General features: G+C 37.3%; 5 protein-coding genes across 5 annotated transcripts; 4 read left to right on the plus strand and 1 right to left on the minus strand.

Annotated features, from left to right (window-relative positions):
• Positions 1–556: 556 nt before the first annotated feature.
• CBG17421 lies at positions 557–2170 on the plus strand (the record flags this gene model as incomplete). The annotated part of the gene is made up of 3 exons (XM_002643978.1): positions 557–646; positions 693–851; positions 2066–2170. 3 exons carry the CDS (start codon positions 557–559, stop codon positions 2168–2170), a joined length of 354 nt encoding a protein of 117 aa, XP_002644024.1.
• Positions 2171–3572: 1402 nt separating this feature from the next.
• Positions 3573–8437, plus strand: CBG27537 (the record flags this gene model as incomplete). The annotated part of the gene is made up of 12 exons (XM_045239180.1): positions 3573–3701; positions 4134–4325; positions 4463–4819; positions 4867–5007; positions 5054–5128; positions 5230–5391; positions 5700–5780; positions 5830–5931; positions 5974–6072; positions 6121–6360; positions 6405–6554; positions 8345–8437. 12 exons carry the CDS (start codon positions 3573–3575, stop codon positions 8435–8437), a joined length of 1821 nt encoding a protein of 606 aa, XP_045099987.1.
• A 391-nt stretch (positions 8438–8828) lies between these two features.
• Positions 8829–9249, minus strand: CBG27538 (the record flags this gene model as incomplete). Its single annotated transcript, XM_045239181.1, has 3 exons — positions 8829–8960; positions 9004–9186; positions 9232–9249. 3 exons carry the CDS (start codon positions 9247–9249, stop codon positions 8829–8831), a joined length of 333 nt encoding a protein of 110 aa, XP_045099988.1.
• A 4374-nt stretch (positions 9250–13623) lies between these two features.
• CBG27539 lies at positions 13624–15447 on the plus strand (the record flags this gene model as incomplete). Its single annotated transcript, XM_045239182.1, has 3 exons — positions 13624–13791; positions 13836–13967; positions 15343–15447. The coding sequence occupies 3 exons, from the start codon at positions 13624–13626 to the stop codon at positions 15445–15447; spliced, it is 405 nt and encodes a 134-aa protein (XP_045099989.1).
• A 270-nt stretch (positions 15448–15717) lies between these two features.
• CBG27540 lies at positions 15718–24524 on the plus strand (the record flags this gene model as incomplete). The annotated part of the gene is made up of 15 exons (XM_045239183.1): positions 15718–15861; positions 15912–16115; positions 16180–16278; positions 16967–17044; positions 17442–17486; positions 17715–17891; positions 18692–18799; positions 18851–19039; positions 21564–21662; positions 21709–21795; positions 22974–23051; positions 23634–23696; positions 23746–23934; positions 24286–24415; positions 24502–24524. The coding sequence occupies 15 exons, from the start codon at positions 15718–15720 to the stop codon at positions 24522–24524; spliced, it is 1713 nt and encodes a 570-aa protein (XP_045099990.1).
• Between the last annotated feature and the right edge of the window lie 919 nt (positions 24525–25443).

Raw genomic sequence — 25443 nt, forward strand, 5'->3', positions numbered from 1 at the left:
TAATATCTGAACGGTTTTTTCCCGATATGCTTTGTTTGGAATATTTCATTTTTTAAATCTCATTTTTGCTTTTATTTTGTAGAAGTTTTCAGCGTACAATTTATTTGCTTTATTATCTAACGTGTTTTTCTCAATTATTTTCGTTCGGGCTAATCTTTTGTTTACTTTCGTTTATTCGCAATGGCATATTTCTGAAATTTTAAAAACTGCAATCTTAGTTGAATGCAGTTGATGGTGTTTCACTGTTCAACTCTGCTTCATCAATTTGAGTCTGAAATTTTGAAATATCTCCAGCATAAAAACAGTCCTTAATCCATTCCACACCTTTCAATTATTTCTGTTGTATTCCATTTTTCGTTTTTACACTCTTGAAAAATATATACATAATATTCTAGAAAGGCTTTGCCTTTTATATAATTTTATTTCTATTTTTACGCGTCCACCACGCTATGATATCTATTGATGTTGTGTTTGGGCCAATTTCCTCTAACTTTAGCATCCCTATATTTTAAGCATCACTAATTTGTAAAATTCCAGAGACAAAATCGACAGAGGAATGGACGATTGGCTCATTCGTCAATTCATGGACGAGTTTGGTCTATCTGAAGAGCACATCAATCGCTTATATGCAATTGCTGCTCGCCTGGTCAGTTTTTTCCTCGGAGAATTCTTGAGCTTCCAACATATTTCAGGCAGAAAACCCCCGTTTAATGCAACGACTTGACGATTTCGACCGCAGGATGAACATAATGATTTTCAGAGATCAGCAGCCAGTTGATCCGGTAGTTGATGAGAACCAGGAGAACCAGGAGAACAATGATCCAAATCCGGTTCAGGAGCTAGAACTTGAGGTAAACTTTTACAATTAAAAGCTGAAATTTAACATTGAATTGATTTTAACTGATTATTACGGCATTTGTGTTTTACCAGAGGCCGTATTCATGAACATTTACCAAGGAAAATATTTACGAAAGGAAAACATTACGTTTACTTTTTAAAATTTCTAATGGGAAAATCGAATTACACATTGGAAAATAACGTGATTGGTATTCATGAAAATTATTTTCCTATTGATAAATGATTTACTCACTTGATTTTATTTACCAACATTGGGGGTAGGAAAATGATATTTACCTTACTATTTTCATAAACTCAATACATTAAATTTTAAGTTTTGAAACTAAAACTTTGAATTTTGATGAAACTGAGAATAATATGAAAAAATATAATATGTTCAAATAAAATTAATGAGAAAAAAATCAAAAAAAATTGCATACCCCCAAAAAGTAATTTCTATAATTAACGAAATTCAAAATTTAGTCTTTTTCTGAGAACTTCTAGACCGTTTTAATTAAATTTTTAAGTTTGACCAACATTAAATAATCTCAACTTTTTATTTTTCTGGACGATTTCTAGAGGTGGTCTATAACTGTCTTTAAGTCAATGCAACTATTCTTTATCGTTTCCAAAGAGAAGGGATGCTGATAGGCAACAAAAAAAGTGAATTGCCAAATTGAGTTCTAGCTATGTCCAAGATTCGAATATTTCTTTCAAACCCTAAGTTCTAAGTTCTAGTTTTTGTCATATCTGCCATAATTGTGTTAATAACTGATAAAAAACACAGAATCATTCTTGTTTCCTCACATATAACAAGAGTAAATATTTACTTAGAGCAAATCCTTTTGTGAATACGGTAAATCCATTTTTTGGTTAATCGATTTACAGGAGTAAATATTTACACAAAACTATCACTGAAAAATTAAGAAGAAAAAGAAAATCTCAGTGACGTGAAAGAAAAATCACTGTAAATCTGAAGGAAAATGCTTTCTTTTACCAAACTTTCATGAATACCAATCACTCTATTTTCCTCTTTGTAAATCATTTACACGTTCTATTTACCTAAAGGTAAATGTTCATGAATACGGCCTCATAACATTTCCATCTCCGAAGCTTATCCTGTTAGGCTCTAAAAAGTCTGTAGTCGATTTTAGCTCTAGGCCAGCAAAACTGAAAGATAATAGTAACACTATTAATCAGGCAATAGTAATACTATTAATTAATTCAGGATGGTGACGTTATGGAAGAGTTCTTTCGGGTTCAGGAGGAACAAATAGCACAGGAGGAACAACAACAAGCGGAAGAGAATAATAATTTGCCAGAGGATGATTAACCAAGGACATTCTAGGCAGCATGACCGCATTTCCTCCTATAGAACCCCGCCAAGCTGTTAACTTTGCGCTGAATTATCTCGAAATCAAAAACATGTCAACTGACAAGTTAATTATCATAACACAACAAATAATTTACCGTATTTCCTCTAATAGAAGCCCATGCACTTTTAATAGAAGGTGGGCTTCAATTAGTGTGCGGCCTTCTATTTTTCAATGATTAATTTTCAAAAAAATTTTGTTCAAAAAACCAGAAAATTGGCAATTCGGAAGTTAAGAATTTTGAACTTCGAGATTTTTTTTATTCGAAGTATTTATTCTGCAAATTCTAAACTCCAAAATTCGGAATTTATAAAATTCTGAGCTTCCAGAATCTCAAAATTCAAAATTCAGGAACTCTGTAGATCAGAAATTAAGAAATTTTCAAGTTCTAAAATACCAGTTTCGAAAATTCTGAAATATTTGATCACCGTATTTCCTCTAATAGACGCCCATGGGCTTCTATTAGAAGGTGGGCTTCTATTAGAGGAAATACGGTATCTGTTGACAAACGTTCGATATCTTTTACAGGAATCCAGATAAATGAAAAAATCAGAAAAAACTTTAATTTTCGACGACTATTTTTCTTTTTAAGACTTTTCCGACTACCATACACTTGTACAATCGAAAGGATCTTCTCTTTAGGTTTCGCTTGAGAATTTTCATTGTTAATCTTATCTTTGTTTTTGTTTTGTGGAAATTCCTATATTTTCATAATTCTTTTTGATGATCAAAACACACCACTTAGTAAAAAACCGTCTAGCTTTAAAACATCTTATCCACCATGACCCTTTCTTTTCTTTAATGATACTCCAGCTTTTGAAATGGTTGATATAGTCAAATTCAGATTTGTAGGCATATCGAATTACATTACTGTGATGGTTTTTGTCCTTTATTGCATAACCTATTTTATTCTAATTTTCTGTTTTCCTTTGTTTATTCCCAAGTGCATAGTTCTACAGATTTGACTGTGATGTTAGTTGAATGCAGTTATTGGTGTTACTTCACTGTTCTGTTGATCTCGGCTCCACCAAATTATGTCTGAAATCTCAAAAAAATGCTTGGTTTAGAAGCAGACGATTTCTCCATTCCACACTTTATTAATCAAATTGCTTCTGTTGTATTCTTTTTTACAATTTTTCACTCTTGAAAAATAAATACATAAAGTTTTAGGAGGGTTTTGCCCTCTTATATATTTTTTCTAATTTTCACGCGTTCACTACGCGCTCGTATATCTATAACTGTTTATTTCTCTTATCTCTCTCTCTCTCTCTCTCTCTCTCTCTCTCTCTCTCTCTCTCTCTCTCTCTCTCTCTCTCTTTTCGTCTTACCTCCTCTTGTATATTTTGCCACGTGGTTTTAAAGATGTCCAAACCCGGTGAAACATCTGGAACATCGGTGCCAAAGTCATATGAACCAAGCAAATCAGCTCTAGACAACAAAGATCAAATCGAAAAAGAATTGAAGCGTCTCGTTGATGAGCGGAAGGAAATGGTAAGTTTGAAATAAAAAAAAGAAAATTGTGAAAACATATTTTTCAAATGGTAGAATACGGTGTAGTTTGATTTGAACCGAATTTGAACCGAAAATATCGAAAAACCCGTAAAACACTTAAACTAACAAAATAATAATTTTGCTCATTAAACGTGAATTTTTCCGAGTTTGGTCCCACTGTGAGTTGTTTGAACAATCAAAGTAAAAAACCGGGACTTTCAGGGCGAGGCCTGACGGCACCGGTTTTCCCACATTTTTAAAAAGATTTGAAAATTCAGAATTTCTTTGTATTTTTTTGAAGAAAAATTTATAAAAAACAGACCTTTAAATCCCAGACTCGCTGTGAAAACCTTCATTTGATGTTTCATCTCTTCCAATCAAAAAAAAAATCATTTCATACTTTAGACATCTGTTCTATATATACATCTTCAGACTGCCGAACCCAGTGGAACATCTGAAACTTTGATGAGGAAATATTCAAAACCAAGCAAGCCAGCTCTCTACAGTAAGAACTATCACCGAATTGAGGAAGAACTAAAACGTATGGAACAAGAAATAAGTGTCCATGGTGAGGCAAGGAAAATTGTGGACCAGGATTTGCAGGAAGCAGCTGAAAGACTGGCGGTATGTTAGAAAGTCATTTTTTGTTACGAGAAATCTTTTCAAAATCACTTTAGATCCGGATATCCTAACTTCAATCAAAAAATATGTCATCGAAACCAAATTTATTATATTGATAATCCAATTTCTAGCAATTTTAGATTCCTGGAGTGACTGCGCAAGATTTGTTCCTAATTAAGTGCAAAATGGAAGTGATAGAAAAACGTCAGTCGGTTGGTGTTTGGTTGGAGGCTGCGTCTCACATTCCTTCAGCTGAGAAACCTGACCCAATGCTGGAAGACCATGCAGATCCTGCAGATCCGCAAACAGAAAATGAAAATCTTACAATCCAAAAATTGAATTTGGTTTCGGCGGCAAATATTAGCTCTGCTCCTGCAACGGGGGCTCCTGGACCATCCAAACCAGCTCCAGTGAACAAGAACCATCAGCCTGCAGTCAAGATGACAGCAAAAAAGAAAAGAACAGCTAAGAAGCGTAAAGGGAAGGGAAAACCACAGGTAAATTCAAGTTTAAAAGTTAGACCTATAATTCTTCCAATTTTCAGATTTCCAACATTCCACCGGTTCCAAAATCCGTCTCTTCTGTCTACACCAGCCCAGCGGCGTCAGAGAAATCAAATGATCCAGCACAACAAAACAATCAGCTCTTGGAATATCCAGATGTTCTGTGTAACGTTCCAATGCAGGTAGTGATTTTTGAAATGTTAAAATCATTCCAATTCTGACTTACAGTTTGCTCAACATCCACCAGCCCAGCCAGCACCACTACCAGGCGATGATGAATTACATTACGTTCCAGATGTTATGGTGTGTATAAAATTCCTAACAATTTGGAAATCTCAAGCCTCAATTTTTTAAAATCAAAAAAATTCTTGAAATATAAGGTGTACTGATTCATGTGATTTCAGATTGGTCCCCATAATCAACAAGAATGCGAGCACTGTATTATTCAAAACCATCCGGTGATGTATCAACCGCCAGTACAAGCGGTGCCAATCTATGGTGTTCCGGCTTATGCTCCACAGCCCCAAATGCAGCTGCAGTATGTTCGTCAACCAGGATTTGATCAGGTACCAATTTTGCTCAAAAATTGGAAGACACTGAAAAGTAATAAAGCACCATAAAAGTCAAGCAGATAAGTCAAGATAATGTGTAATTTTAAAGCTAATAAAAAATTTTTAGAATTATTAAAAACAGATTCCAAAATAGGAAGAAAAACGTTTGAAAAAAACCAAAATTTCTTTATATTATAAATCATTTTGGCTGTGAGACTCCTAATCTTCAGGGTCCCCTTAATATTGAGAACCCTGAACTGGAACAAAGCCGAATAATATATAATTTTGTCTTGTACTGTATCTTTAAAAAACCCATTTTCCAGCCAGTACAAATTTACGTGCCTGGTCAAGGTGTGATGAACTATGTGCCATATCACCTTCAAGAGGTTCCTGTTTACCAGCAAGTAAAACCTTAATACAAAACCAAACTATGTTCAAAATCCTCATTTCTAGGTACAGTACCATTTACAACCCGCACAATACGCTTACCAACAGGTTCCACAATTGGTGATTCCAGAACAGTATGAAAATTATCCTGTTTCAACACTCGATCAGGTATTTTTCAGAATTTTCCTCTTTCCAATTGATCTTTTTCAGACAATCGAAGCAGTGGTGGCAAATCTTTCTACTCAAGTTCGCAAAGTTCTGACAAGTTCAATGTTTGTTGGAGCTAATGTGGACCTTATTTCACTGCAAGTAAGAATTTTGAGTTTTCTTTTCTGAAATTTCAGTACTTGGTTACAGCTTCATGTTGTCGGATCGGAAGATCGTACCTCATCTCTTTCCGGTCTACCATTCCATCACAATGTCGGTGTCACCAACATCTTCCACCAAAATCCACCTCAGGTGCTTATAAACGGTGGAGTCGAATTGGCTAGTGGGTTTTTTGGGAACGGTCCATTGACCATGCAGTCGGTGTCGCCGCTATTAAAACCAATGAACACACGAAACTTCCGTTTGCCAGATGAGGATACTGCTTCATCGGTGGGTTGAAAATTATGAAACTTTCAAATCATTTTTATTTTCAGAGCACTGGAACTGGATACACTTCAAGAGAAACGTCTCCAGGAAATGCGACGACTGCCAATACCTCCACGGCTCGTGCTAGAGTTCCTCCAGCCCGCTTCAATCGTCGTCCACAGCCAAATCGATCAGTGCCACAAATGGGACCACATCGGGTTAGTTGATGTGGAATTTTTATATACCGTAAAACTTGGGTTAGAAAAGCCGCTTCTTCTATTACAGGGTCTTTTCAATTAAAGAGGGTCCCTATTTTTATTATTTTTTCCACTGGACATTTTTCACATTTTTCCCTGGAAACGTACAGAAGTTTTTAATTTTAAACGAGTTGGGGCCCTTCTATTTTTCCAAGCCCTTTTTGAAGAGCCCTTCTAATAGAGGGGCTCATCTAGGATTATTGTGGGGATCCTATCAGGGTCGACAACAACTGTGACATTTTTGTGACTAGACGACTACTGGGGCGGTTATTGTTCAATTAAAACCATTTATTGAAGCTTTAGAAGATAATTGTGCCGGATTGCTGTCGGTGGTGTTCTGAAAACTGTACAAACATTCTTCGACCGCAAAATGTATAGCTCACGGAATTTTGCGGTAATCCAGGGCAAAAGATTGTCATTAAAACCAACTGACTTACAAAAATTTCAATCCATCCAGCAATGTTCTTTTCTACATGTATATGGTTGCTCAAAATGGTGTGCTGTATATGTCTTTTGGGGCAGATCCAGCTGGGTTGTGGTAGAATGCTTATTTTTTCCTTGTGACAATCTCAAACTCGGGTAATTAAACCGTTTTGTATAAGGATATAACAAGATTTACAATTAAAAGAACACAATTTAGTGAAGAAAAAATATAGAGAAAAAGAATGCCTGATAACTGATAAAGCATAAGCTTCATATTGGGATGAGTCAATGAGGAGTCAGAAGAAATGATACAATGTTTTTAAGGAATTTCAGTCAGAGAGCGTTATTTTCAGAGAGACGTCAAAAGTGATGCGGGGGTTGAACGATAAGAGCTAATGGAAAGCTTCACTCTTCGGAAGGGCAAATAATTCGGAGGGTACAAAAATTTAGGGATCATTGGGGTACAAAGCAATTTAGGGGTACAAAATCTTCAATTCGGGGGTACAAAATACTTAGTTTTGTACCCCGAATTGTGAATTTTGTGCCCCTAAATCACTTCGTACCCCATTGTACCCCCGAATTATTGTACCCTCAGAATTATGTGCCCCTTGGAAGTGATGTTCTGCGTACAATGTTCTCGAGTGAAATCCGTTTGCATAGACAGCCAACGTATGTTCCTTGGCAAATGCAGGTACACAAACTTTCGTCGAAGTGGCAGCTGAAGTTGGCGGCATCGATTTTCGTAGCACATTGTAGCTCCCCAATGAGTCCTTTTGATGAATATCCACTCTGTGCCACTGATGTGTGCGAGTATCCAATCTGGTTCTTGTTGTGATTTTTGTTTCTCTTGATGAATGTGGCGCCACAAATGGGGGAAGGTGGTGTCGAAAAACCAGTGATTGTTAGAGAGATGTTTGTCCTTGGAATTTTGTACGGCACTCCATGGTGAAGTTCTTCATTTCAGACATTGCTTCCAAGACTGACAGTGATGTAGACCATTGTTGCCCATAATGGGCACGGGAAGATCTCGTTCACATTTTTTTCCTGTTCGTGGCGTAGACTCTGTTGAAGAGACAACTTGAATCACATTGAAAGCATCCTCCACAAGTGTTACATCCGCATCCTTCGAAACATTCGGTGTATCCAGGCGACTTCTTCGCGTAAAGACTCAATTCCTTGATTTGATCTTGCAAAGACGTCATGCTGCATGTTGCTGAAACACAGCTTCCGGCTACAGCACATCGATAAGAGTATTGGTGCTGCAAATCGAAGTCTCTGACGTAGAAGTGGGTGTGTGACGACATTTCTTTCCATGACCATACTTGAAGATATCCAAGCAACGTCTGCATCGTGCACTTCGTTCGAGTGCGTCTTCGCGATCCAAGGAGTTGACTACTATCCCACAATTGTCGGAAAAATGATTCTTTCCGCAAAATGCACAATCATTTAAGAGAAGCAATCATTTAAGAGAAGTAACCGTCTGCGTACACTCTCTCGCTTCTCTAACCGTCTCTCGCTTTCTCTGCGTCTCTCTCTCTCTCATCCTTAGCTGATCCTTAATGAGCTGATCCTTAATTGACCCAGACTATCCTCAACTGAATTTTTTTTGGAGTCGCCGGACTCGAATTTCTGGCCGATTCAAAAATTTTGACGACTCTGTAATTTTGGTGGATTCAAAAATTTTGGAGGGCTCGAGTTTCTGGCAGATTCAAAAAATTTGGCGATGTTCTGGATATTTTTCAAGATGATTTTCTAGACACTGTTTATGTAATAAAAATTTATTCAGATTGTAATAAGAATGTATAGGAGAAATTAAAACGGCGACTCTTGTTTGATCTCCTTCTCCGTGAGGCCTCCGTTGGTGAGTGCTCCGTTGTCCTCGGTGTGTTGATTTGGTTCCAGAATGCTGATGAGGTATTGTGTCAGTGCGGGATTTACCACAATCTATAAGAAGCACTTAAGTTTTTGAATTTTTTCAATTGTTTACCTGTTGCCAGATCGTGGCGGGGACAACGAGCTGTGGGCCTTGATTGATTGGAGCTGGGGCGACGATCGGATTGATTGGGGCTGGGGCGACTGGTGCGGCGGCGACGATGTTGGAGAGTGAGGTTGGGTGTGGGATTGGGTGAAAGGACGGTGTGGTGTATGGAATCCCCTCTGGATAAGGGGCCTGGAAAGCGTGTTTGTATTTTCAGATTAATTTTAAATTTCTCACCTGTCGCTTTCGCGTCATGTGCTTGAACACTGGACATGCGTCCACCTTTCGGTGATAGCAACAGGCCGCCCAGAGAGTGTTCCCCCACCCTAGACAACCTGGCACTGGGCATTGGGACACTTGGGTTGTTTTACTGTTTTTATAATCGGCAGAGTCAACGATTCTGTATACAAAATTATTTATAGAATTTGGTATACAAACTCTCCAATATGAGATGTACGTCGTATCTGAATTCTGTTTTTATTTTCAAATTTGAAACTGTCAGTCACCTAGAGAAGATGTGAACAACTGAAACGTATCCTTCAGGGTGATTACCAAAAAGCCACTCTGTGAATTTTCCATCCTTCTTTGAACATCTGTTCTACAGTAGTGAGGAACAACTCCTGGGGGTACATGTATCAAATAGAGATTCAAAAAAAAATGGGGTTTCCAGAATCATTTTCAGTAAAGGTTTCATCGTTGAAACCCCTAAGAATAGGTCTCCGTAAGTCAGATGGTGACCATATATAAAAAAGAATAACGATCGTTAGAAAAAAATTGCCCGCATTTTGGGAGGCGGTACTACAAAGACATTGAGATGGTGACGCACAAAGCCTCGAAAAAAAAAAAATTAGAAGTGACCATATCATTATGTGGAGCACTGTATAATGTCAGAAAGCAACGTAACGAACGAGAAGTATTTTTTCACCAACAAGTTTATGCATACAATCTGCGTGGTACCATGTTCACAAAGAACCTCCGAATCTATTTTATTCTCTTTTGTTGGTCTTTTGTTGATACCGTGTTTTCTCTAAAAGAAGCCCAAGATCTTTTTTAAACTACTTTCTCAGGATGGGCTTCTATTTTTCAATCATTTATTCTTAAAAACGTCTTAAAGGTGAGGGGACTTGAGGAGCGGGCGCACAATGATAAACATAAGGGTGAGGACGACATCTGTACGCAGAGTGACATTAAGCGTTGTACACCGTTAAAGCAGAATACATACTCTGGGTCCAAAAATCCTCCGTAAAATCTCCTGTCCCCTACCTTTAATTCGAAATTCAGAAATTTGACAGTTCGGAATGGAAAATTTCAAAATTCAGTGTTTTGAAAATTTCGAAATTTTCATTTTGCAATCCTTCATTTCAAAATTCTGAATTAATGAAATGCTGAGATTTCAGGATCACAAATTTCGAAACTCAGGAATTCTGAAATTCCGAAAAAAAATCCTAAAAAATGTCTAAAATCACAGTTCCGAAAATTCAGAAATTTTGAATTACCATAGTCTTTAATAAAAGTACATGGGCATCTATTAGAAGTGGGCTTCAAATAGAGGTGAGCTTCTATTAGAGGAAATACGGTATTCATAAAAATAGAAGATAAAACCGAGAGGTTATAACATCGAGATGAATAGGTCGCACACCTTGCGAAAGGAACGCACAATGTCTGATCTGAAAAAACTAATTCGATCACTGTGTTGATGCAAATGTTCATTTTCGGGATATTGATAGGATGCGCCAAGGATGCGCTAAATCAAATCAAATGATAACAATGAATGAGCGCAAACTATCACGGTTGTTATTGACCCTGATGCCCCCCCCCCCCCCCGCTCTCAGAAAAGGACCCAACTTTTTTGAAAATACGCGTTTTTCCCGAAAGGACCCACTCGCCGGTAGAGCTAAGCTTTCTCTATTTTTTCAGTCGATTTTTTGAACTTTCTATTTTCAGGAGCATGCCGCGGCTTCCGGACCATCAGCTGGACGGAGAAATTGATGAAATTCTTGGGTGTTCAACAATTTTTGCTCCAAAGGGATTCTGCTTCGACGGATAATTTGATAAATTTCTTTGTAAAATCCGTATGGTCCTAACCCACACGTTATATATAATTTCATTGTATTCTAGAATTTTGTTCTTTCAACTTAGCCTCTCCCTTCGTTCGTTTTTTTTTCCTCGTCTGTTCTCTTCAAGAACGTTTATTCCTGGCCTTGGCGCATTTTCCGGTCTCCTGGAATGCGCCAGTGAGATTTTCCGGGGTAGAGAGTGAAGGAAATTGAGAGACGACAGAGAAAAGAGGCGCACATCTGATTTGAATCTGTAGGCAGATATCTGGTATTGCTCACTTTTCTTGTATTGTATTTTCTTGTAGAATATGCTTTTTAGTTGTATCCTCTGCGCTTGATTTGCTTTTTTTATTCGGCTGGTCCATTTTCATTTTTGTATGTGGTAGTTTTTCTCTCCCAAATCTCATTTTTCCCCAAAAAATTAGGGATTGAGAGACGGTAGAGAAAATTATTATCTTGTTGTGCTAATTGCTTCTGTATTGTACGCTTAGAGTAGTCGCAATTTTTCTACATAGACATAAAATGCTTAGCTTGTCCTGTCCCTTGTCCCTTCTTGCTTGATTTGCATTTCCAAAATGTAGTTTTTGATTGAAACAATAATGGTTCTATTAAAATTTTCGTATTGATTTAGTGTTCTGTATTAATGAAGTTCTGTATATTTTCTTAACTCTATTGCTCATTTATTTGTGCGTTTCCGACTTGCTCAAGTATCTTTTTCACTACTTCAAGTTGTAATTTGCTGACAATCCTCGCTCAGAAATTATATTATTGATCCGACAGAGGCCTATTTCAGGAGATTTCGGCTACCAATGATAATGAGTGTTCCTGATGATCCAAAAGTCACACCAGAAGAAGGCTGATAGACGTAATCTCCGAATCAAGATGGCTTCGTCGATCAGTTAATTCGGAAATTGGAAAGAAATATAGAAGAACGAGAGGAACTAAAAAAACACTGCTTCGCTGATCTATGAGAACTATTAGGTTGGCGCGAAAGTTTTGTAAAAAATGTTGAAACAGTAGGATAATATACTGAAAACAGTAAATAAACAAATTTTACAGATAAAAAAGATGGCGAGAGAAGTGTCGAAAATCGGTGATGTGGGCCTATCTTGAGCAATGAGAGGAAGATTCCTTGCCCTATTTGCTCGGACCCATCAATAGTTTTCGACATTTAATTCTATGAAGCCGGACGATCTCAAGCCAGGCAATCTCGAAAACTTTCTGTCATTTTCTAGTTCTTCCTCTGCAGCTACAGGTAGGCCTAGCGGATTTCAAAAAGTATGTCACGAATCCGGATCAATCTAAATTCGCAAACGGGACAGATGGCTGGAAGACCCCTTCATCAAACCAATATAGGCTTCGAAAACATTTACAATAGAGTTATCCAATGGACAGAAACAAAGATTGCTTGTGACGACGTTGTACGGTTCGAACGGATTTGAGAGGTATGATAGAATGATTCCTACACAGGTACATCTGTAAATGTTTGATGGTTTCAGTCCCAATGACGTTTCGATGAACAAAGGGTGGACAACGGACAACGGAAAACAATCGAATTTTCCTCCCGAGGACAACTGAGAAAAATTTGTTTTCACCAAAACAGATGAACAACGGATGGACAACGGATTGACAACCGAAAAAAATTTGTTGCGGCGACTACGACGGACGGACAACCAACACATTTTTCTCTCATGGACAACCAAGAAAAATTTGTTGCTACGACAACGAACGGACAACGGATGGACAACCAACAAATTTTTCTGGACAACCGAGAAAAATTTGTTTCGGCTACGACGGAGGGACAACGGACAACCAGCAAATTTTTCTCCCGAGGACAACTGAAAAATTTGTTTCTATGGACAAGGGATGGACTACCGATGGACGGTGGACGGACAACGGACAACCAACAAAATTTTCTCTCATGGACAACCGAGAAAAATTTGTTGCGAAAGCAACGAGCGGACAACGGACGGACAATAAACGAAATTTTCTCTCGAGGACAACAGAGAAAAATTTGTTTCGATGGACAAGGGATGGACAACCGATGAACAACAAACGGGCAATGGACAACGGACCAATTTTTCTCCTCACACGGACAACGGAGAAAAATTTTATCCGACGACGACGGACGGACAATGGATCAATACGGATCAATTCAGCCGGTCGACCGACAGCAAACCCAGCCGACCGACCGCCGACCAAGCTGACCGAAATCAGGCATTTGATCGTAAAAATGTCGACGAACTTTTATGTTGACGCGCAAATGCACTGATTCGGTCAGCTTGGTCGCCTGTCGGCCGCCGACTGAAACAAAAGTTTCACTACGGACCACGGACAAGTTTTCCCCCACGGAAAAGGCCCGATTTTTCCCATGGACAACGGACACTGACAGTCAAAGAAGGACGGTGAACGGACAGCGGCAAATGCAAAACAGTCATCATGACACCCGAAAAAGGTAATATTCTACCGGTATTTTTCTGAAATGTAACGTTTTTGATTTCAGCATGATCCATTGATTAGCTCATATATGCATAATCTTTCAATGAGCATCATAAGAATTTACCACTACAGCATGGCAATCGACACTACTACTGAGAAGCTCCCCATCCTCATTGGCGTTCGGGTTATCATCTCAAAGTTTGCAACGTCGATTCGTTTGATCCGACCCTCGTTGGTCTACCCAACACCAATCGATCTTATCACCGACCAGACAACTCGTTTTGAAGACTATCATCTACAGGTACAAAATGTCTGATTTTTATTCTCAAAACAACAATGTTTCAGCTGCTTCCGAGCCATGCAGTTCAATCAGAAAAGGATTCTTCAAGAATGGTTGGACAGATTTGGATTCAGCAGTTCTGCTACTACAAGCAACGAACTGACAGACTGCTTATCTCCCATTGTATGAAATCCTCGGTTAGTGAATATTTGCGCAAGTTTTTAAACGGAAATCATTAGACTGTTACATTTGTGAAAAATAATGTCCTCAGGTTTTCTAGGACGGTGTGGGCTGGAGCTCCGCCATGCTGGTAAATCAAATGTTCCCGTCCACAATGAGATTTGGTCCATAAGAACAGATGCGTATTAAACATTTCTCGATATACATTTTCTTAGTAATACGGACGCTTTGATATGTGTAATTTGCAACTTGAGTAATAGCATTCAAGCTTTTTTCGGGCTATCTTTTAGACAAAAAACCAAAACATACGCATGTCGGCAGTACCAATGCGTTTGAAGATTTTGTTTCGACTGATGACCTACTTTAAAAGATTGATGACAGTGGCATGGTAAACGTTAGGTCTCGCCATTTACTGAAAACTCAAACAATACGGCTGAAACTTGGCAAACATATCAATTATGAATCAATGAATCAATAAAAAAATTTGCTGCACTATATGCGCGCCAGCAGCGACAACCATGGGCGCCAAAGTTGTGCGCGGGTAATTAAAAGCCACCCTGTATTTTACATTTCACCCTGTACTCTGTCAGCTTTGGGGTGAGCATGGAGCGTATTAGGACCAAAAATACGTTTTGTAAGACCACCAGTAACCTAGCAATATGTTTTTCAGAACTTAATGCGTGAGGTGAGCTAGTTGTGAAATTCGCTGAATGGCTGATTTATGGCTCGTCGAAGTTCCAGGCAAAATTTACTTTTTACAAAAGTTTGAAACGGAAAATTGAGAATTGATTATCTGGATTTGTGTAATGTATTTTCAACTGAATTTAGAAAATATGTCCAAAGCTTCTGCCGGAACCGGCCACATTTTATATAACTTTTGGACTAGAAATGCTATTCGACTACAATTTTCTTATAAGAGTTGGCTAAAACCTCACCCGCATTCTCATCGGAGCAGTGAGCATCGCTGTGTTCCTGTAGCCAAAGATAGGATGATGGAAACTACCGTAACCTGAAATTATGTTTTCTCTGGTTAAACTTTTTCAACTTTCGTTCGTTTTCCGACAACTTTGATTATTTCCGGACTCATATGTAGAGAAAAAAGAAAAGGATCGTCAAAATTAGTAAAATGAAGCAATATTATGAAAATGTTTTTTTTTGGTTACGGTAGTTTTCCCCGTTAATAAACATTGAAATAGTAAAAATCTAGAAAAATCCCGAAAAAAAAACATTTCTTGGTAATGGTGGTTTTTCTTAAATGAAGTTTCAAAAGTTTGGCTGATGTCAAGAAAGCAAAAAATTCATCTGGAGAGGGCAAGAAGTTTTGTAAAAAGCTCTCCTAGCCAGAAAAAAACAAAGTTTTTGAAGATATATTATAGTTTCTTTTCATTTCAGAGGTCTCCAATGACCATCACTAACTACAAAGACGACATATTTGCTGACAGAATCTGCCGAGAAATTCCGAGGAGATCAAGAGATGTCACACCGATCTTCAACTAGAACTTCATCCTGGATTTTTCATAATCCATCCAATTTTTATATGAATTCTGCCAGTTTTCAGTTTGTGGCATCTTGAAATTGTACTGTATCAATTTCAATAAAATTTATCACACTTTATGTCGTTTGCTTATTTCTTTTCCACCTTTTTAATGCGTTTTTTACGCTGTCATACCTTTTTGTTTCAATCCTACATTCACTTTCATTTTAAGTTTGCCATTTTTCTTTAATTCTAAGCTTGCAGGGTAATTGGTGGCATCTCACCATTTCAAGATGTCAGCTGCTAACAACCATCTAAAGCTGGACGAACTGTTGCCAGCAGAGAGAATCCTGCTTGACGTGACAATCGCAGGATTGGAAAATCAGAAGGAAAGAAAAGACGAGAAACAATTGCAAGCCATTGCTAGGTCGCTCAAGGTAAAAACTAGAATGTTTGAATCTAATATGTATATCTCCAAAGTTTCCAGATACTTGGCTTGAAGTCCATTCATTTGATCAATTTGATTTTTCAAAAGAAGTGCGGGAAAGCAATTGCCACGGAACAGGACTACCAATGTGTTTCTGAAACTGAAGAAGAACGAACTTCGTGGAAACAAGAAGATTCTTTCTCTGAAGCTCTTACGGCTTTCTTGAAAGAATTGAAGGCTGAATTAAAGAAAGAGCCAAACCAGGTAATAGTGAAGACCTCAAGTTTTTTGCCATACAGTTCAAAAGCCAGAAAATTGTTTATTCTAGGAGTTCAAACGTATTCTAGAGAGTATTGATGACAAATACAGCTCTCTTGCTGCCCCGATCAAGTTGGAAAATCAATTCAAAGAAGGTTTGGACCTGAGCGTAAGTCTTCTGATTCAGAAATCCATTATTCTGAATCCTCGCTAAAATGCTTTGTAAAAGCCGTATACCGTAAAAACTGTAATATAACACTACCTGTAGAAAAGACCACACTTATAGGAACCGTATTTACCAATAGGCCCACTTGCATATATTTCTACTCTGCTAATAAAGCAAAAAACCAATTTTTGTTACCTCGCATTATTTCAAAGCAACCTTCCAAAAAATAGATCGACAAGGCGCATTATTTCAGATTTTACTGTGAATCAAGACATTTTTTCTACAATAATTCAACATGTACTGTAAAAATTATTTTTTCCGTAAAAAATTTATTAGAAGGACGTCAATTGTTCCAAGGTACCTCCAGGGGGCCATTCTAATTCTCCGTCTATTTGTTCCACAATTTTTGATTGAAAAAATATTAAATATCGTTCAGACTCACGATAATCTAGCAATTTAAGAAAAATGAAAAAGTTTTCGAGCGAAAACGAAATTCTGTGAAACATTATTCACTGAAAACAGGCAAAAATTGGAAATTTTTAACAACAAATTTTGAGAGCGCCCTCTAGTCAAGGGGCGTTATTTTTTCCAAGTTCTGCTTGGATACAACTGTTATTAGAGATGCCTTTTCACTGAAGGGAGCCTAAAATTACAAGTTTCCCGGTAATTAAAAAAAAATTCGTTTTTCCAGCAAATCGATAAATTGATTGGAAACTGGAAGGAAGTCAGTTGGGCTGAACAGATGAGATACAACGAGGAGCAATTAGAGGCAAGAAACATGGAAAACTTATTGCAATGAGGGCCTCCAGTTTTTCTGTTGCTTTTTGAATGAATTTCCAAAAAAAATTAATTCGAAAATAATATACTGTTTCCAGTGCTTTCAAGAAACAGAAAAAAAGCTGTGTTTTGTAGCTCGTTTGTATTTTGTTTAGAAGGAATTTTCAAACTGAAATGCCATCAAACTACAGTAACCCAGAAAATTGATATTTCCGTATGACTTTTCTTGGTGATTCGATTGGTTTTCTACCAACACTCTGAAAAATCACATCAGTATCTCTTACATTGAAGGTTTTTCATGTGTTTCCTTTTCCTTCCCTAGATAAATATTTAAAAAAAGAGACATACTGCAATAATAATAAATAAATTCTCACAAATTTTTTTTGCAGCGGGAACAGTTAGCGAAGGAAAGCGAAATTTACTGGAACACGAAAGTGAGTTTTCTAGTCACGTTGGATTTGGAGATGTACTTTTTTTTCTAGTCAACCCGGCAACATTGATCCAATTTTTAGAAATTTCCATAGTCTCACTTGTTCAAAATCATTTTAAAATTAATCTTTAAAAAATTGCAAATTATAGAGAACGCAAAAATTTCGAAAAAGAAGCGGCAAAAGCCATTCACATCATCATCCGAAAATGCATAAAAACACCTTCAAATTCAGATACCGGCTTCTAATCAGCAAAAATTTTCGGCTCTTTCCGGGAAGAACGGTTCCAAAGCTGGAATGTCGGTCCCATCATCGGACCGCCGGTCCCAACCAATTGCGACAATGATAACGGTCCCAATGTCCCAAGAACGGTCCCAAAGTTCCGATAACGGTCCCAAAGTTCCGATAACGGTCCCATTGTTCCGATAACGGTCCCAATGTCCCTTAATCTGGAAACACTATTGGAAACATCAAAACGTGCAATTTTTGTTTCAACTAAGAAACACATTTCAGCAACAAAAACGAACATTTTGCTGATACTTAATAATTCCAGTACTTTTTAACAGGAATTTTTCAGAGTTCATTTGGTTAATCAATTTAGGCTTAGACTGAAACACCTTGCTCACATCAGTGCCGAAAAAGGCGTTTTGGCCCTACAATACAAGAAAAGATTTTTTAAGACCATTCCGTTTTTTTCTGTATTTCAGGAATAGGGTTTCCAGATTAAGCCTGGTTGGGATCGTTGTCGTACCCTTGAGACCGTTGTTGGAACGTGGGGACCGTTCTCGGGACATTGGGACCGTTATCGGAACAAAGGGACCGTTGTTGCAATTCTTGGGACCGGTGGTCCGATGATGGTACCGGCGGTCCCGTTTTGAGACCGTTCTTTCCGGAAAGAGCCAAATTTTCTTCGCGCACTACGTCATAATCCTCACACGTTTTGATGAATTCCAGAATACGGTAGTTTTCGTATTGGCACCTTACGTCACCAGAGTGACCGAAACTTTCCTAGCACCGAGGATTTGAACTAGTGGTTTAACGATAAGCTTTTTTAGAAAATTCCCCGCCGACCTTTCAAACCTAGAAGCGGCATAATAGCAACACGTTAAAATTCATACCGTAACTTTGAAAAAATACTCCGAGAAATCTCCTGCATCTCCTACTTCAAGAAATAGTCATGTACTAAAGTTCCCTAATTTATGTTTTTTCAGTTTGCTGACATTGAGACGACAAAGGAAACATTGCCGAAAAGCTCTTCGAATTATCCGGAAGAAGAAAGACAGGTGGAAAAGGAGGAATATAACGATTCGCGATCAGAGGTAAGATACGTGAACTTGACTATTATTTCAAGACACACAATTCATTTTCAGACCATGAACTATTTCCTCTTCCCAGAATATCAAGCCCTTTTGGATGAACTTAAAACTCTAGATCAATTGAATCTTGAAGACCTAGAGAAATTGAACAGAAGAAGAAAAGAACAGTTTGTAAACGATTGCGCACCTTCAACTGCTTTGACTGTCTTGAAGAAAAGTTCCAGTAACGACTTGGACCCGAAAGTGAGTTTCATAGCCACCTTGAATTCACACATTTAGGTTTTTTCGAGTCAAGACGGCCTGACCAATTTTTCAAAAAACTTTCATAGTCTAGCTTGTTTTAGGGTATACTGAAAAAAACAAATCATAGAGAACGCAAAATAAAAAAAAACCGGCAAATGCCATTTAAAACCAAAACAGCGAAAAAAAAACACAAAAACACCTTCAAAATGAGATACCGGTTTCTAATATTTTTACTGACCCGGGTTTTTGAGGCAAAATTTTTCATGAGTCATTTTTGAGATAAAGCTGGAATTTCGTGAAAATTTTATAGAATTTTATTGTTTTCAGCTTTGAGAAGGGTCTTCGGCTTAATTTCGAACGTTTTATCCAAAATCAACAAAAAAAGTTTGAATTATTTCGAGCCCAGGGAAAATTTCCTCTGGTTCGACCTGGCCCGCGGGCCGGGCCAGGCCGGGATTTAGCAATACGGTAGTTTTCGTATTGGGACCTTAGGTTACCAGAGTGATCGAAGGAGCCAACATTTTCGTTACACCAAGAATTTGAACTAGTGGTCTTAAGATAACGACAAGCTTGAAAATTGAATACTGCCCCGCTGACCAATTTGAGATCTAAAATGACTGTACACCTTCACGTCAAAATTTATAGCGTAACTTGAAAAACAATCTCCGAGAAATCTCCTACTTCCCTCATTTAAGAAATAATCATGTATTGTCAATTCAAAACAATCAATCGGATGAACGCACATACAAAGAAGTAAACAACCTGTCGAGACGCTCCGCCCCTTTTCACAAAATAGCCTAATTGTCTTCAAATTCGAACGAAATTTGATGAAAAATTACCAAAAAATGGCTTGAATAACAAATCCATGAAAAAAACTGTGCGGCGCCTTTGCACGCCGAACCGCGCCTCAAAAAGGGGCGGAGCGTCTCGACAGGTTGTTTACTTCTTTGTGTGTGCGTTCATCCGCGCGATTGTTTTGAATTGACAATACTAAAGTTTCCAAATTTCGTTTTTTTTCATTTTGCTGAGAAGGCATTGGAAAAAAGTCGAAACGTTGTTCGAAGTATTCTTTAATCTGAACTGGAACCTTCCGCGGCTCTAACTGAGTTTACCGGTCCCATGGGAGTTTACAGGTCCCATAGGAGTTTAGAGGTCCCATGGGAGTTTAGAGGTCCCATGGGAATTTAGAGGTCCCATGAGAGTTTACAGGTCCCATAAACATGCCGAGGGATGTAGTTCGAAGCAGCGTATGTCATTTTTTTTTCAATAGTTCATCAATTGTGAAGTTTGAAAAAAGTTTGATTATTTTACAAGCCCACCTGCCTCTTCGTCATTTTTTACTTAATTTCTTGACTAGGAGTGCTGCCAGTAACTACTGAAAAACTGAAGCACTTCATACAGTCCGCATCATAAAGATAGTATTCATCCTATCAAAATTTTGTTCTGTCCACCTAACTAAATTTTTCCTGGAAAATGAAAAATCTGTTAGTTTTGGAGAAAAAAGTGAATTTTTCAGAATCTGGGAAAATAGTCTCAAAACAGACTATTTTGGTAGTTTACACAAATATTGGTTCATCTATTCAAGTTCAAAAAAATTGTTTTCAAAAACTTGTGTTATTTTCAGGATTTTTGGAATAGATCTTCCTTATATATAAAACGCTAGAGGCGTCTGTCCATTCTCGTGTCAGTCTGTCAACTTTTGAAAAGCTTGAAAATTAAATATAAATTTACGTGACACTTTACGAATAATTGAGTAGCGGAGCCACGAACCAGTAAAAAACTAAATTGAACCGCGCGGAAGGCGCACCAGCTTGCTGGTCCTAAATAAATTTGCTCCTGCGTGAGCTGTCCAGCATAATGCAATAGGAAATATGTTTGCGTTTGTCTACATCGCCCTCTGATTGTTTTCATGCAATTCTGAGCCGTTATTTGTGATTCAAGTAAAACTGAAATCAAAATTCACCGTATGAAAATTTCGGCAAGATCAATTCGGCCATCGCAGTTCCATTTGAATTACTAACACAGGCTCAGAATAGCATAACAACCAAAGGACATTGCAAACAAACATATTTCTTACAAACTTTATCACAAATTGAGCTATGTAGATTTATTCCGAAAAACTTCGCGGTTTTTTTTTCAGAACAAAATTTTGATAGGATGAATCCTCTGTTAATGACGCGGAAATGCTTCAGTTTTTCAGTAGTTACTGTCAACACTTCTAGTCATGAAGTTAAGTAAAAAAAAATAAAAAGGAGGCAGGTGGGCCTGTAAAATAATCAAACTTTTCTAACACTTCACAATTAATGAAGTATTGAAAAAAAGGGACCTCTAAATTCCCATGGGACCTCTAAACTCCCATGGGACCGGTAAACTCAGTTAGAGCCCCTTCCACTGCTATTCTCTAAATGAAAAAATCAGAAGCGATATTGAAACAAAAGCCAATGAAGGAAAAAAATGATGTAGTGAACCCCTCACGTTTTTGCACTTTGAGCAATTCGAAAATTATTTTTTTTTCTATTTTTAGGATTGCGCTTGTGTTTTGGAAGCCATGGATAACGAAAAAAGTTTTTCAACTGCCTCGCATTGTTCAAAAAAACACTGTAAAGAAGATTCGGATCTGAACGTGAGTCCTCTAATATTATTAGTTCCAAAAATTTTGTTTTTTTCAGTCAATGGAAAGTATTTTTCAACGTGTGGAAAAATGGAATGAACAAAATTGGGCTGAAAAGAAGAAAAAACTCGAGTCGCGATCGGAGGTAGGATACCGGCTGCAAAGATAGTTAAACTCAAAACTTCAATTTTTTTTGAGAAGTTCACGCATGAGAAAGTACATTATATTTATACATTATCCTGAATCCTGGTAAAAAATACATTAAGAAATACTTTTATCCTGAATCCTAGTCTAAAAACTCTTTGTAAAAAACGTATAACTTAAAAACTGTAATATAACACCACCTGAAGTAGAACAACCCCTCTAATACAAGCCTATTAGATGTTAAATACCTATAGGTAGCAGAAGAAAATTGTTTCGCTTAATTCACATAGTATAAGTGGAATCTTAAGATTTCACACACTTGCATATCTGCTAACCAAGCAAAAAACCGATTGTTGTTACCTTGCATCATCTCAAAAGACCCCTCCGAAAAATAGACCGCCATGGCGCTATATTACAGTTTTTATCATACTTGTAATCCGTGCCTTTCCTGGGCCTTCGCCATAGTTTCTTTCAGAATCAAAATTTTAAGACCAACTAAATAGGATATGATAGAACTCGTCGAGTACTACAAGATGATGTTATGCGGAATACTGTATTTTGTCTGAAAACAAAGTTACAGGCCATAACGTGGTTTTTTTCGGACGTGCCGAGCAGGGCCTGCTTTTTTCGCCCTTTTTCGTATGTAACTTTGTTGGCGAGCAAGATACAGTTTTCCAAATAGTATTATTTTGTAGTACTAGTCAAGCACTATGATTTGGTTGGTCTGAAAATAATGATTCTGAAAGAAACAATGGCAAGGCCCGCGAAGGCCCGGATTACAAGTATGGTTTTTATGGTAAATCGAGAAATTGTTTTCACAAAAATAGCATATACAGTAAACGTTAGTTTTCCGCCAAACCTGTATTAGTAAGGCGCCTTCTGTCTTGTTCCACCGTTCCCCTGGAGGATCATTCTAATTTTCCGTTTGTTTTTTCCAGAACTTTTTATGAAAAAAATTAGTGAACTCTCGTTCAAATATATGACAACATGGTAACTTATAAAAAACTGAGCAAGTTTTTGAGCAAAAAGTAAAGTTCCAACGAAGTTCATTGAAATTGTGAAATTTCTGAATAATATTCTTCACTGAAGAAGTACGAAAATTTGAGGGACCTTTCCATTGAAGGAACTCTTAAATCACAAGTTTCACGGTAATTTTAAAAGATTTGTGTTTTTTTCCAGGAAGTCAATGAATTGGTCAAAAACTGGAAGAAAGAAAATAGGGCTGAAGAGAGAAGAGATAACGAGGAGCGACTAAAAGTAAGAAACATGAACTGACTTCAAGGACCTCAAGATTTTCTAGTCACAGTATTCCCTTTTTGAGAAGACTCTAAGTAATGAGCTCTATTATCTGGGTTGTTTTGAAAAATGTTTAAAACTTTTCAACTGATAAAAAATTGGTGGAATCATGATAAATGATTTATTAGTTGAAACGTTTTGATATTTTTAGTAGGAAGCGAAATGATTGAGCCGAAAGTGCCCGTAAAAGGTGGAATGACACACGAACAACTTTGTTGTATACCCTAGTCTGAATGTTTTTCAGAAATCAACATAAAATTAAACTCAAAAAACTTTATTCTAATCTATCTTTTTTTCCGAAATAATGAAGTTCAATGTCTGTGTTTTGTTCAGAGAGAATTTCCAGACTAAAATCCTGTGAAACTATCGTAGCTTGAAACATGCAAATTTTCATTTAATTTTTTGGCAAATCACATCAGTACAGTAAAAATACCAGAAAATGATTTTCATGTGTTTCCTTTTCCTTCTCTAGATAAATAGTTCACAAAACCTGACAAAATTGCAAATATAACAAGTACCAGAACTTTATAACATTTTTTGCAGTATCTCCAAAAAAGACACAAAGTTATGAAGTCAGCCATCGAAACAGCTGTTGAAAACATTGAGGTAACAAAAATGTTTTCAATTATTTCAAACTCACAAAATGCATTTTCAGACCATGAAAAATTTTGTCTTACCGGAATATCAAGCCCTTTTGGATGAACTCAAAGCGCTCGATCAATTGAATCTTGAAGACTTAGATAAATTGGACAAAAGAAGAGATGAACAACTTGCGAACGAATGCGCACTTTCAACTTCTTCTGTTGTCACCAAGGACGTTGCCAGTGAAGACTTGGACGCGAAAGTAAGCTTCATAATACGTTGAATTCGAAAATGTAGTTTTTTTTCCGGCCAATTCGGTTTGAACTTCATTTTGAAAGATTTTTCTCAGAAAGAAACTAGGCAACTTCTAGAATTTATTATTCTTCCCATATGGAACAATGTGAATCTACCGCACAAGTTGAACATTTAGCAGTAGTCTGAAAATGACTTGTGAAAGATTGTTAGGTCGAGAAAATGTGGTAGAGTTTTATAGGATTCATCTAACAAACTATTGGAAATCAGAAAATTAACTGTTACTAGGAAAATTTTCGAAAAAGAAAAATGAAAAAACAATTTGAGTTGATTGTTCCGTGATAACTTTTGTCATTTTCAGACTAATGATGAGTGGGTTTTTGTCAGCGATTCTGAAGGACAGTCGTCGTCAGAACCTACTGGCTCCAACAGTTTTCTGTACAAGAATACGTCGGATTTCTTGAAGAAAAACGGATATCAATCGTATGAATGTAAGATTTCTCTCGCATTTATTAAACTGTGAAAGTTTAGGTATTAGAACTCACTGAGAGAAACACTCCAATCAAGCCTTTTCTAGTTGTATACGGAACCAGCCAATAGAATATCCAAAAAATTATCAGATATTCCCCAATTTATGAAATATATTAGGTTGGAAAAAAAAGTAACTGTCCATTATTCAATTCGTGAATAACACAAAAACAAGAATTATCAAAGATTGACAGTATGCACCGTCGTGGTCCACGACATGCTGACAATATTCAGGTAACTTGTGGATACCATACCTCCAAATGCCAGCTGGCTGCGTATCAAAGTATTCTTGAAGTGCCGTTTTTATCTCATCGACAGTGCAAAATAATTTTCCCTCCAGATGACGTTGTATATCTCCAGATAACCAATAATAAAAGGACCAAGTCTGGACTTTAAGGAAAGTCGAAAGCCGTTCAACCAAAGCGGCTTAGGACTGAACTGCCGTTCCTTAAATAAAACGAGGTTCTATGTTCCACGGGGAGTCAAGTAAGACCTAGACCGCTTCAGCGGGACGGTTTTTCTTTACGCGTCCTCAAACTACTGATTTGGCCCTTTCATTATTGATTATTAGGAGACACGTAACGTAATCTGGAGGAAAAAACTTAACACTGTAAATGAGATAAAATCTGGACTGAAAACAATTCTTTGAGTTGCAGCCAACTGGCTTTTTGAGGTATGGTATCCACAAGTTACGTGAATGTTGTCAGCATGTTGTGGACCACGACGGTGCATACTGTCAAACTTGGATAGTTCTTATTTTTGTGTTATTCACGAATTAAAAAATGGACAGTTACTTTCCTTCCAACCTAATATATTTCCCGATTTGTTATGATATTCAAGTGAATTATCATATTCTGCTTATAGAAAATCAACAAATCCTGAAGAGAATTTTATTTTGTGTTTTCAAAACTTTAGGAAGGTTTTTACAGTGCGTCCAATAATTATAGGACCCCCCCCCCCCCTAGATTTTGGGGGTTCTGAAAATAACTAA

This window comes from Caenorhabditis briggsae, assembly GCF_000004555.2.
Source record: "Caenorhabditis briggsae complete genome, chrX, whole genome shotgun sequence".
Taxonomy (NCBI): Eukaryota; Metazoa; Nematoda; class Chromadorea; order Rhabditida; family Rhabditidae; genus Caenorhabditis; species Caenorhabditis briggsae.